Source organism: Hermetia illucens, chromosome 5 (assembly GCF_905115235.1).
Source record: "Hermetia illucens chromosome 5, iHerIll2.2.curated.20191125, whole genome shotgun sequence".
NCBI classification, from domain to species: Eukaryota; Metazoa; Arthropoda; class Insecta; order Diptera; family Stratiomyidae; genus Hermetia; species Hermetia illucens.
The window spans coordinates 74,538,576-74,551,888 of NC_051853.1; the positions used below are offsets into that span (position 1 = coordinate 74,538,576).

Genomic DNA, 13,313 nt, shown 5'->3' on the forward strand with positions numbered 1-13,313 from the left:
TCTGGCAGTGGACAATTGAGAATCGAAGGCTTATAGTTGGAGTCGAATTTTCCGCCCTGGCGCAAAGTTGAACATCGATAGATTTGCTTATCCCTTTCATACATGGCACTATCGATACTATTTGAATTCGGAATTGTATCTATAAGATCCGGCTGACGGTTTCCTTGACTGCTATTAGGTTGAATGGTGTTTCTACGCATTGTAGCCATGGCATTTGCGGTACTATTGCTTGCTGCGGAGTTATATATGGAATGTGCGTTAGATGAAGATGTTGTTGGTCCCGAGGTAACCGCTGGTGCTGGCATGGATGCCGGAATTTGTTGGTAGATTTGGTGATGTTGTTGCTGTTGATGTGCTGAATGATGCTGATGGGGATGATGAGAATGAGAATGACTACCGTGCATATGATGGCAGTATAACTGCGGCTGTGGATGATGTCCTGATTGATCGCTACAGGCTGGTGATTTTCAGTAAAAATCATTCGCTTCCAATGTCTTACATTGTTTACTTAAAGTTGCGTATTTACCATTATTGGGTCCTTTGGAATAGGCTTTTATTGGAATAAAGAAAGTTTCAAGAAGTTTTTAAGTTTGAATTTCATCTGTCTACCTGCAAGATGAGTTGGGCTGTGGTTGTGAGAAGGTAATCGCCCCAAAGTATGAGTACCCATTGTTCTCATATTTTGCTGTTGATGGGGATGAGGATGACCGGCCATCATTTCATGCTTTCTCGGTGGATGCTGTAGGGTGTGGGAGCCGCTAATTGCCGGTGGGCTGAAATGACTGAATAAAAGGAGATGATGAGATAAAGCATGCACATTAACATGTCCTTCGTACTCCACAAAGAATTGTACGCAAATTAAAGATATAATTACCCATTATGATTTCGCGGTAGTGTCCTAGCGTTCATTGCTTGATGGTTTTGTGGCGCTTGATGAGAAATGTACGACGGCTCCTCGACTTGAGCATAATCATTACGTTTTCGTATGTATATCCAAGTATGGGAGTCAACCCATACCATTATAGTGAGTAACAGGGCGGCAATAAAACTTGCGATGAGCATTAGAACAAGGCCTAAAAGACCGCCTTCACAAAGTCCTCGAGCAGCGATCAAATAATTCTTATGTATAGCTTTGCAGTCTACAAGGGCAGTCAGTTGCGTTAGAATACGTTCGCTCATATTTAAATCGGCAGTGACGGCACCCAGCTTTGGTTGTAAACCCGATGATTTAAAAAGCACCATTGAAACCTTCGTGACAACAGCCATTGCAGATCGAGCATTGTTGATTGCATTCTGTGACTCTCGCAATCGTTGAGTAAAAGGATTCGTATGACCAGGCTCGCATTGGGTATAGTGCAATAGTACATTTGTCGGCAGCTCACTCGGCGAGGCAGAGACTAAATAGTCCGCAGGACTAATGCATAAATCTCCGACGGCAACAGACGACGAGAGGTATAAGCCAGACATTAACCAGGACCCGGTAACAGCAAGCAACCCGCAAACGCTAAATAAAATCAAAGCACAACGCGAATGTCGTGCCACTCCAACTAAAAGCACAGCACAAAGGACTAATAGCAAAGCGAGCACGGCAACAGTTCCAGGCCATCGAATCAGCTCCCATTGATCTCCTTTCTGGAACGGAAGAAAGGAAAAGGACGTTGAATAGTCGGCATATAAAGGCAGTTTATCGTGCTTAATGGGGTGTTGTTGTTTAGAATGGCGGCAGAATTCCATTTTATTGGAACTTTTCGGTGATTTGAAAAGAAAACTTTGATTCCTTTACTCATTGTTTTGCTACTTAAAACAACTTGAGGTCTACTAAGGCTTAATACTATTCATTACAAGCATTAAATTAGGTGAATTGCCTTCGTTTTAATAAATAATTTAGAAGCAGCAAGGAATAATCTAAAATAATTTTGAAGAACTCTGTTACAAAGCGTATCTATAGCTTTATACATATCTAATAGAATCAATATGAGAATGTGTCTCTCGAATATTTTCCACATTAAAGGTTTCTTCTTTGCATGTCAATGTCCACCCCTTAATCAAATCAAACTTTAAACTTACCGAAAGGAAAGCCGACATGGAAATTCCCATGAGTGGACGGCGTATATCGCCTGCAGCATTTGTTGCCAAAGTTACGTTGCCTTGAACAACGTTTAAAGCGACAATTAGGAGAGATAATGCGGTCTGATTCGATACTGGCTGGTCAAATATATCTGCCAATTCAACAAGCTGTGGTCGTATCTTGGTCGTTAAAATGCTCTCCAACATATTTGTCTGGTTCCGTACAGTAATAACTAAATTGTCGACTTTCCGTCCAGATGTTAGCACTTCCAGTAGTCCATTGTGTAAGTCGTCGTTTCCATATAATCCTGAAATACAAGCAGAGCAGTGTTGAGATAGGATATTAGGATACATGGGAACTAATCCATAAGGGATAAATAATATGAAGTGAGAACTATTAGAAGAATCAATAAATGTAGGTTTTGATATTGAGCATGAAAACTTAAAGTGAACCCCGAGCCCAGATAAAGGACGAGAGTCTGAGGCAATGTATCTTCCACCATCCTCAGTAGAACACAAATAAAATGCTGAGAGCAGGGAAAAGATAAAGCACAGTTGGAGCCATTATGCTAAATCCTACCAGATCTATCTTAATGATAGACCCCACGATAGACCGACAAAAAAAACGCATTTGATGCTGATAGAAGTCGGAAATTGGAAGGTCGGCGATTTAGGTATAAAAGGATGTGTTGATTTTTTATGTAAGAATATTTGGGTACACTCTGGTTCCATAAATAGCTCGTAGTTTATATACATTAAATTCCAAGTTGTACTGACATTTTCTCTTTTAGAGAGTAGTAATTCGACGCAAGAGCAACTTTAACTTACTGTAACATTGTTAATAATACTTGGATTTCCACCAAACTTTCTATATTGCTTCATATTTATGGATTAACTTAAGGAAGTTCTCAGTAAATTTTGCAACTATAATAATATACCATTCTTAACTTAACTGCTCAAGTGAGCAGATATCGTCACGAAGAGTATTTCGGAGCGTAGACACTACATATTTTTCTTCAGATTTTCGTGGCTTATGGTGGTTTTTGAGAATGGGTTCTTCAAGTAGTTGACCCTTTTTGGACCCCTGCACTCCTCCCCTTTGCAACCGCTGTCAAAATTGATACCTGGTTCGAAAAGTTTTGTTTGTTTTCAACAATGGCGCATGGACGGATTCAGCCAGTTTATACAGCTCAGGTTGTTCTTCCCATTATGTCCATATCTAGAGGAGGCAACCTTGTCAATGAAGGATAAAAAAGCGCCAGGACCGGATAGTATGCCCAGCTAAGTGTTAAAACTTGTTTGTAAATGCAGGCTAGTCGGCGCATTCAACACATGTTTGACAGCGGGAGTGTTTCCCTCCCGCTGGAAGGTTGCGAGACTTGCGTTAATAAGCAAGGGCAAGGCGATCTCGAGGCACCGTCTGGGTATCGTCCACTTAGTAAGTTGGACTTACAGGGGAAGCTGCTTGAGAAGCTCACCAAGCCACGTCTGGCTGACGCAATACGTGCTGCAGGACAACAAAATATGGTTTCAGAGCGGGGCAATGCACAACTGATGCGATTGAGGAGTCCAAGCGGCGAAACTATCTGAGGCACACAATTGTCAATGTCGGCGAATGAGGCTGCTTGTAACCCTGGACGTAAGAAACGCCTTCAATTCTGTGAGGTAGTGTCACATGCGACATGCCCTACGGATATTGAGGGACTATTTAAAGGACGGTGCCTTGCTCTATGAGACCTGGGAAGAACAGCGCAGAATGAAGGTCACATGGGGGGCGGCTTAGGCGTCTATTCTTGTTCCGGACCTTCGGAACGCCTTATAATAATAATCGTTGGCGCAACAATCCCATATCAGGGCCTTGAAGTGTGTTAGAGTACTTTATTCAAGACCGTAACGGTATTCTACAGGATTATAGTACCTTATAGGAGGCAATGTGGTCAGGATTGCGCTCGCCCGAGATTATTACCCTGATTCGACTCAGATAATCATTCACAGCTGAGTCGACTGGCATCCGACGTCAAATCACAATACAAATCTCACTGCAACCAGTGCCACCAGATGCGAACCGCGACCTTCCGTACAACAGCCTTGCGCTCTAATCACGCAGCTATCCGGACACGTAGCTATCCAGAACGCCTCATACGATAGTCTTCTATGACTCAAGATGAGCAGCACTGGTTGCCGTACGCATGGTAGAGGAAATTCAGCGCACACTGGAAATGATGATGCACCGAGTAAGTAGACGGATGGCTAAACATGGTTTCTCCCTAGCCCTAGAGAAAATCGAAGCCGATGTTCTGACCAAGGAGAGGGTACCCACAGTCTATGTGGTGAAACCATGGTCTTGTTGAAGTCATCGATGAAATACTTTGGTATCATGATAGTCACGAAGATGAGCTTCTTCGAACGGATTTGCAACAATGGCAGAAAAGGCTGCAGATATAGAGTTTACAATTTGCCGGCTGATGTCCAATGTCGAAGGTCCGTTATCCAGTAGACATCACTTGCTGATGAATGCGGTTCAATCCGTCCTACTTTACAGTTCCGAAGTGTGAGCTGACACCCCCAGTAAGGAGATGTATCCGAAGCGCCTAGCGCTACAAGGGGCTCTGCGAGTTGTATCCGCATACTGTAGCTTCTCGAAACCAGCAATAATGGTGATAGTGGAAGTTATTCCGATCAATTTACATGCTGGTTAATATATCTCAGAAAAGAGAAATAAGGAAGCCGTCTTTTGTGAGGAGAGAGCCCGCACTCTCTGCGCATGGCAGCAATCCTGAGAAATAGAGTCGAGAGGTAGGTAGACCGCGCACCTGATCAAAGATGTGCGTCCGTGGTTCAATCGAATGCATGGTGAGATTGGGATATTTTTAATCTTACCTGTATATAATTGGAAAATCACTGTTACCCGACTGCATTTATTGTAAGGATCTGATGGACGATGCCTGTTACACCTGGTCTGAGGTAATGTGACAAAGCTTCCAAGTTCGAGTCCTAGACGCTCCAGGGGGTGTTTTAGCCGGTAGTCCGGCACTTTGTGCGTAAATGCATTTCACCTCCCTACTCAAAAATATGTCAATATCTTCAATATAGCCCAGCAGTTGGATCAACTTGAAAAGGACGGTTACCATTGCATTTACATCAGCATCACAGGTCACTTTCCTCAAGTCCAGGTTAAAGAAGATGCATGCCAGAGAGAGGTTCGAAAGGGATCCTGCTACCTTTATCTGGCCTTTCTATAATACATTGGTTAACGTGAACCTCGATTTTATTAATTTTGTCTCATAATCGTGTACAGTTTCACCCTGACTATGTTATCAATGGCGCCTTCAAGTCGATGAAAATATGGTGCAGTTACTGTCTATATTCCAACAGTTTTCCCATCGATTACCGCAGAGAGAAAAAATCTGATATTTTACTGATTTATCATAGATTTACTGATACATAGAGTGTAAACTCTTTGTAATGGATCAATGATATTCAGGGCATCTGGATCTTTTTGGTCCAGCAAAGCTGCGGAGCATATCTTAAAGATGATACTTAGCCACGTGATACCTCTAGAATTGTTGCATTGAGTTAAGTTGAGTAGCAGAAGTTACTCTAGAGGTGGAACCAGCGGAGAGAATCCACACAGTGCAGTTTTCGATGAAGGAAGCAAAAGAATATTGGGACAACTTTGGAGAATTGGTGATGAATGGATTATCGATCAAGGGGTTGCAAAGAGCAACTATTTATCGACTCGATACTCCTAGGACTAAAGCGTTTACTCCTAGAGTTTCGGCAACGTCCCACACACCTTACTGATCGACATTCTATTTTTGTATTGCATTGACGTGGAACTGTTAAAGTTGTTGATGCCAGTCATAAGAGCGGCATACCACTTTATTGCGTTGTTTTGAGAGTACCAACACCTTAGAGCTCATCCGCGTACGGAAACATTGTTACTAAAGAGACTCATTGAGTCCTCTTTTATTTTGTATGGCGCTGAATCCCCTATCGATTCGCCTACTGAGCAGTGCAAACTTAATGTTTCAAAGCTTCCATTCGGGGAGTGATTAGAATCATTTGCAGCTTGGACTTCTGGCTTCATCATTAACGACACATAAAAAATAGAGTTATCGACGCGTTGTCATTTTTTTCTGTATTTATATTCAATAAGTAATTGGAGTATGTTCCGTTTATTACCGATTAAATAACTAAATAAATTGCGAGCTGGATGGAATGTCAAATCCAAACCAAAGGTGATCAAAAATTGCATCACTCGGGAGGAATAAAATAAGGGCGCTGAATGTGTTTGCTATCCCTTCACTGGCTTATGCATTCGGAATTTTGCCGCGGAAGAAAACCTATCTGGAAAACGTTCAGCAGCAGATCAACCTGCCTCGTCACATTGAAGTTAGGGATGTAGTTGACGTCGCGGCACAACATCACTGTGACGTAAACTCACTCTCTCGTTACGCGCTTATTTTTACAGCAACAAGCAGGCGAGTCGCTTGCATGCGGCTGTTTGTAAGGTAGATTGCGGGTTGACTCTACTTAAATTGAATGATAGATCTTTTATCCATTCTGAGTGGGTTGAAATCACACCAAGAACGGATTGATGAATGGTAGTCGAAGACTTATCATGTATTGGCTGAATTGTCTGACAGAAATTTGTAGACCTCCATTTGTCAAATGGATGACTTTGTGCTCGCAAACTCTTTGCTGATAAGGAAAGATTTATATGCATATATGTGCCATCCAGGAAGACATGGTTGCCATCCAGCTCGGTCAGTGCAGAATGTGTGGTTCGGCGTTAAAAATGATAAACCATCTTATGGCGCCGCTGTAAGACACGGACGGGCATAATGCTATATGCAATATGATTCATCAGAGCCTTGCATATAAGCATTGGCTGATCACGGGAACATGTACGGTTTACCCTATATGAGCCGAAGCAATACTCAGTAGTTCTGTTTACGGCATGCATTCGGGCCGGCAAGTTTTAACTGATCGCCATACACACAATATAAGGCTGGCGCGGTGTTCGTTGATGAGACGGGTCATTCCGCGTATATCTTTAATGTTGCTATCTCGGACTATGAGCTACTAGCTGCTCACCTCCTAACCTGGAGAACCGGAAAGAATTAGAAAAAGTCTTTTGGACCCACTGAATTATATGGAATATTCGGAAATGGATCGATTACCCATACGGCGAAGTAAATTTCGACCTAACACAACTTTGGACAACACCGAGCAAATCTATACCGATTTGGGCATCACGATTTGCCATATTGTCCAAAGTGTCCGAATATTATGGAGTACGCAGGGACATTTTATTTCACTGCTCGAGATTCACAGCTCAGAGGGCTGCATTGGAAGCTATAACCGGGGAGCACTTAAAAGTCAAAAACATTATGCATTATATGTTAAAGCCGAAGACGATATGGCCTGAAGTCAAAAAGGTAATAGCAGCCATCCACAAGAATAAGAAATCAGCTGGAGGAATGAATGACAGAGGGGCACGAACGTGAGCACGACTGCAGGATAAATCCTGATCCGGTATTCGGTCTAGGCCGGCCTTAGTAAGGAACTGCAGACACCCCGGTTTTGCGCCGAGGTCCAGGAAGGTAATGTTTATATTCACACTAGAGAAGTCCACCCCGATCGACGCAAAAAGGTTTAGACTTGTCAGACTAGTAGGGTGACCTTTTCACTGAGGCAGCATCCCTACTGAAGACCCAAATTCTCCGGAACAGCGTCTTAAACTTGAAGGTAGCATGGAACTGATGGGTTTTCAATCAGTTGGATTCTTCACATGCTGGAGCGAAGGAAGATTCTGATTTGGCGGTCCATTGAGATAAAATGTGGTAGGGGTTCTTCATAGGGAGGGGTTTTCTTTCCTTTATTATAATAATAATAGTCATATAATGAGGTCAGCAGCGTGCTTGTCTGTGTTTATTATTCTGATTTAACTCTGGTACTCATTTACTACTGAGCCGACTGGTATGCGACATCCACTTACAATATGAATGCTTCCGCTACCAGTGAGAATTGAGCCGCGCCCTTCCGGAACGATAGCCTAGACACAGGCACGATTCATCTTGACTACGCGAAGAACCGAATGATTTCTGATACAGGTCTTCTAAGCCGAACTTTGCTAACAGAAATCCGTTACCTAAGTATTACTGGACAATGAAAATTACGCTGTCCATGGTACTCTTAATCTATCCTCTCCTTCCCCTTCACTTAGAGGTGAAACGGAAAGCAGCCAACGCTGAGCAATCATTAAGTTCATTTGTCTTTCAGAAGACATACTCTGTTGTAATCACCAAAAAGGAATAATGGTTGATAAATCACCGCGAGTCTTTGGGATTACAGAAATAATGTTCTCTTCCCTCAAGCGCGGTTAAAAGTTTCCAATTTTTCTTGCTAAGAATACAAATCTCTAAGGAATACTTGAGGACTGGTAAAACCATTGTCTTGCATAGTAAGACCTTTGACTATATGGTAAGACATTTCATGCGAAACAGTTTTTGCAAGCTAAAATAGGCTCTGTTGGCTGCCACATAACAGAAATTGTCAACGATCTCAAAGTTGTAGTCCCTTTCTATCTGTCTGTTTCTTTCATTAGGATGGATGAAGGTAGACTGTACATCTCGGATTGCTCTTCCCATAATGTCAATACCGTCAGAGTAGGCTAGTAGTTGGGTGGACTTGAAGAGGATGGTGCCTGTCACATACACATTTGGATCGCAAATCACTTTCTCCAGGGACAAGTTAAAGAGGACGCATGATGGGGCATCCTCTTGTCTTAGTCCTTCGTTGATATTGAATGGTCTCGAGAGTGATCCTGCGGCTTTTATCTAGCTTCGCACATTGATCAGAGTCAGCCTAGTCAGTCTCATCAATTTTGTCGGGATACCTAATTTTCCCATAGCCGAATACACTTTTACCCTGACTATGCTCTCATAGGCGGCCTTAAAGTCAATGGAAAAATTCCATTTCCATCCCTTTCGCAGAGAGAAAATACTGATTTGCCTCTTTGCTGTGGGCGGACAATATTTTGGGCGTATGGGACTATCTGGGCAGGAGCATTCAATCAACACGTGGTCAATTTAGTTGAAACTGGTCCAGTCTGGAGAGGACCATGTCTGTTTATGGACCACTTTCCGCGCGAACCAGGTACTTTCCACCATTTCGCGATACTGCTAACTGAATAACCAGCAGCAAGTTTTCATTGGTGCTCTTATAAAAGGTATGGGACGTATCGGATGAATAAGGGCTCCGTCCCTATTTGACTATTAAAATCTCCATGATTTTGCTACCATACTTGGGGCAAACTTCGAGGATCGGTTCAACTGCCTTTGAAGGTATCCTTCTCCGACTCTGCAGTCTCCTCTGTAGGGGCGTTAATGAGGAGAGAGTAGAGTGCGCTGCCTTTCGCTTATGTTTTCAAAGCCGACAACTGCAGGTTTTATTTTTGGCTGACTAAGAAACCTACTCCGTGCACATGCCTTGCAGGACGGCCAGTATAATATATGATATAGTGGCTATTCTCCAACGGTCCCTGCCCAGCCCTTGCCCATCTTTTGTAACGTTGTTACATCACCCTTATATTGCGACAGGGTATCCGCTAGCTGCTGGGCAGGAATCTTTGCATGAGAAAATGTGCAAATCGTTAGTCCGTTGGTTCGTAGGTCCTTGGACGACCTTTGTTGTCAGCGCTACCCAATCTCCAACCTGGAGGACCAATTGATAAAAATTTGTCCCGTTTTCAGGCGCGGGACACTCACACCGAAGGGAGAAATTTACTTTACTGTTGGCAAGTGCAAACCTTTATGAAAGAATTCGGGAAAGAAGAGAAAGCGGAGTCCTTCATGAAGAAGGGGACGTAAAAACCCTGATAGGGGTTTGGGCGGAAAATTTCGGTAATATAGGTGTAGCTTGCGAACGACGTAAGCAGAAGACCATTGAATACCCAATTTTTGGGGATAGTCAAATGGTCCTAATAAAAGGCTGCAGCTGTGTTCCCTTCAATATTTTTATCTAATTAAACCGCAACGCAGTGGGAACTTTCTTTTTATCACGACGCATGTTACGCTGCTTTTAAGGGGTTTGTTACGTTATTGGATATCTAGGATTCCACTACACGTTCTCACAGTTAGCCAGGCTCATAAGTCGACAACCTGACCAGAATCAGAGACAATCGCATTCTTAATAGACTTGTCAATATTCTGTCGTTGAGTGTTCTCTTCTTCTTCAATGGCGCGACAGGCCGAATCGACCCTTGGCCTCCAGGATAGATTTCCTCCAGCCATTTCGATCCTTCGATCGCATTGTTTTTTACTGGCCTCGTCCACTGAGTACTTCCACCGCTTGCGTAGCTTCCCCACTGGACGGCGTCCTTCGGGTGCGCTTTTGAATACCCTGTTAGGTATTCACTTATCGTCCATCCGCTCTGCGTGACCGACCACCGCAATTTTCGTAGTTTTACTACCACCGATGCTGCTGGGTCGTCATAGAGCTGGTACAATTCATGGTTCTATTTAATTCGCCAGTGAGGTTCATCTTTTACCGGTCCAAGTATTCGACATGGAACTTTACGAATGTGTCGATGGACTTCTCTAACGCCGGCCTTGGAGACCACGCTTCAGTAACACAGATCATGTTATGGTCTTGTAAATTCGGAGCTTATTTTTCCTGTGAACACCTTTACTTTTCATTATCCGTAGGACTGAGTAGAATGATTTGTTGGCCATAATTATCCGTCATTGGCGAATGATTTGTTGGCGTCTGGAATTCAGCGAATTTGCAAAGATTTGTAGGGTAATATTCCCGTGGTATCTATCTATCTATCGCCCTCAATTGTTTGAGCAAGGTTTTTCAAAGCCCACTTTTGCGTTCAGGTTATCTCCTATGGTCACAATGTCACGTTTGGCAAGCCTCTTCTGAACTGCATTCAGTTTCTCATTGAAGATCTCTTTCCTCTTTGTGTCGGTAGTCTTCGTTGGCGGGTGGTACAGTACTACTGTCCTATTGAGATACATATATTCTGAAGCAGAAGCTCAGAGGGTTGCTCTCTTATGGATACCATTAACATTTGTTTGATAACTTATTCCCACCTGCTTCCGATAGGTTTTCCTGAAATGTGTATCCTTTTTATTTTCCTCGTAAGACAAACACGGAATACTTTGAGTAAATTCTTAATCTCCAACTTACAGGGGAGCTACTATCTCCGTGACATGCACCAAATTAACACATAAAATAAATTTTCTTGAGAAGCTTAGGTGTTTATTTGACACTTAAGCTACAATGACTAAAGTCTCCTTAGCGGTTTTGAAACCTTCTTTGGGGGCTGTATCAAAGTAGTAGCAATATTATCGGAAGACGCTGGAAAACGTCCTGTCACCATGTCCTTCCACTTTAGAGTAAAGAAATGTAGAGGTCTATTATATGTAGAATCATACAATAGGAATATCAAGTCAAAGGATCAGAATGTGTTACAAGTAACATTAGAGAACAATTGTTTCCCTTATGAAAGGGAGTAAACTTTGTACATGTATGCTTATGTGTGGAGCCTGATCCCCTTCTGTTTAGTAATATAAGATGATACGTATGTTTCAAATGAAGTGCATATCTGTATTAAAAACATTATGAATACGACTCACCTAAACCAATTGCAGCACAACACATCACTGTAACAATTGACAAAGCTACCTTTAAGCTGGTTATTGAGTGAGCTGGTCTCGGTTTTCTATCACAGCATCTTGTCATTAAATAAAGGAGCAACCCGAGGAGGGATATAATCAAAAGTGCAGCGGGCGCTGACGCCAATATGCCCAGGCTCTGTAATCAAAAGGAAACATCGCCGCATTATTCAGGACTGCCAAATGGCCCACATAAGTGGAACTAATTGTGTTTGCCAAAGCAATAGCAATTTGCATCTTACCTCACGGTAGACCTCATCGTTCGGTCGGAATGTATTATTTATTCGATGAAATGTGATGTTGTAATGAGGCAGGGCATGTAAAAGTTTCGCAATAACAGGCACTTTATATGTGTCAACGAACTGAGCAGATTCACTCATTTTTGCGGTTATTGTGTGTACGTAAAATTAGTATTTGAGCACTTTCTAACCTGTGTTAATGTTATTAATTAATAAATTACTTGACATTCATTCTACACAACGAAGCGACGGCACTTAAGGCCTGCTCTCTCTTTATAATTCCTTCAGGCTAATGCTAAAGAGAACAGGAGAACGGCACACAGCAGGGAAGGATCCTTGACGGGCCTAAGTACTTATACAAGTACCCACTTTGCATATGACACACTTCCTTAATTGTTGATGCTGGGATCCCAGTTGCTCCTTCAATGGATTTCGGTATATTTATCGGGTTTTGTGAATTGCACTTTTTAATTTGATTCGCGCCTCATCCGTACAGTGCCTGCGATTTGCCCTCAGGTCAGCCTGATACAATTTTCTTTCATAATTTTGTAACTGTGACCGCACTTTCAACAAATTTTCACAAAACTCAAGGCAACTCGCACGAATGGACTGCAAAAGTACACCAACCTCACCACTACCACTGAACAAGTGGTGTGCTAAATAACACCGAAACCGTCGACCAGAAGGATGTTGAGCCTGCGAATACACTCGCTCGTGACACACTCCAATAAGGATCTCTCACTGCACACTATTGAATTTCGCACTACATGTTTCCTTATTAGAGCACGCCGACGTTGTTTGGATTGCATATACCCCAGGCAGGATATATGGCGCAGCAGTGTGTGTGATGTACAATATCCTCATGAATAATATTTGCCCAAGGGATATGTCTCGGTTCCCCTTTTCGTATTACGGACAAAAAGACAAGAGCGAGAAAAGCCCATTAAAAGGATCCTCTAAAAAAGTGAATAATAGGCTCCACAATGGCTTTAGATTTCATAAATCGAATTACGGCTTTTGTTTAGTGATTATGACGCTCCTCCCTTAACTACCCTAATATACAATTAATTTTTCACAACACTTGGTTCCCGACTGTTAACTAAGTCGTCCGGATGATTTTTCCTCTTTCCCGGCTGACCGAGACAACTTTTTCTTCACAGAAGAACTATCCACTTCATCACACTGCACTATGCTAGTTCCCTACGAATCCTTGAAAGGAACTCTATCACTACATTATCTCCCACATTTTCCACTTATCCCGAAACGAAAACCGATTTTTCTCACCGAGTCTGCATCACTGATAAGAACTGCAGAAAAA

The 13,313-nt window shown here is 42.6% G+C and overlaps 1 protein-coding gene across 1 annotated transcript; it reads right to left on the reverse strand.

The window, feature by feature from the left end:
• Positions 1–326: 326 nt before the first annotated feature.
• Positions 327–13,313, reverse strand: LOC119658488 (protein tweety). Its single transcript, XM_038065947.1, has 6 exons — positions 11,999–13,313; positions 11,718–11,895; positions 2,068–2,375; positions 875–1,632; positions 610–782; positions 327–550 (listed from the first exon to the last, which is right to left on the reverse strand). Exons 1-6 carry the CDS (start codon positions 12,134–12,136, stop codon positions 468–470), a joined length of 1,638 nt encoding a protein of 545 aa, XP_037921875.1. The 5' UTR covers positions 12,137–13,313; the 3' UTR covers positions 327–467.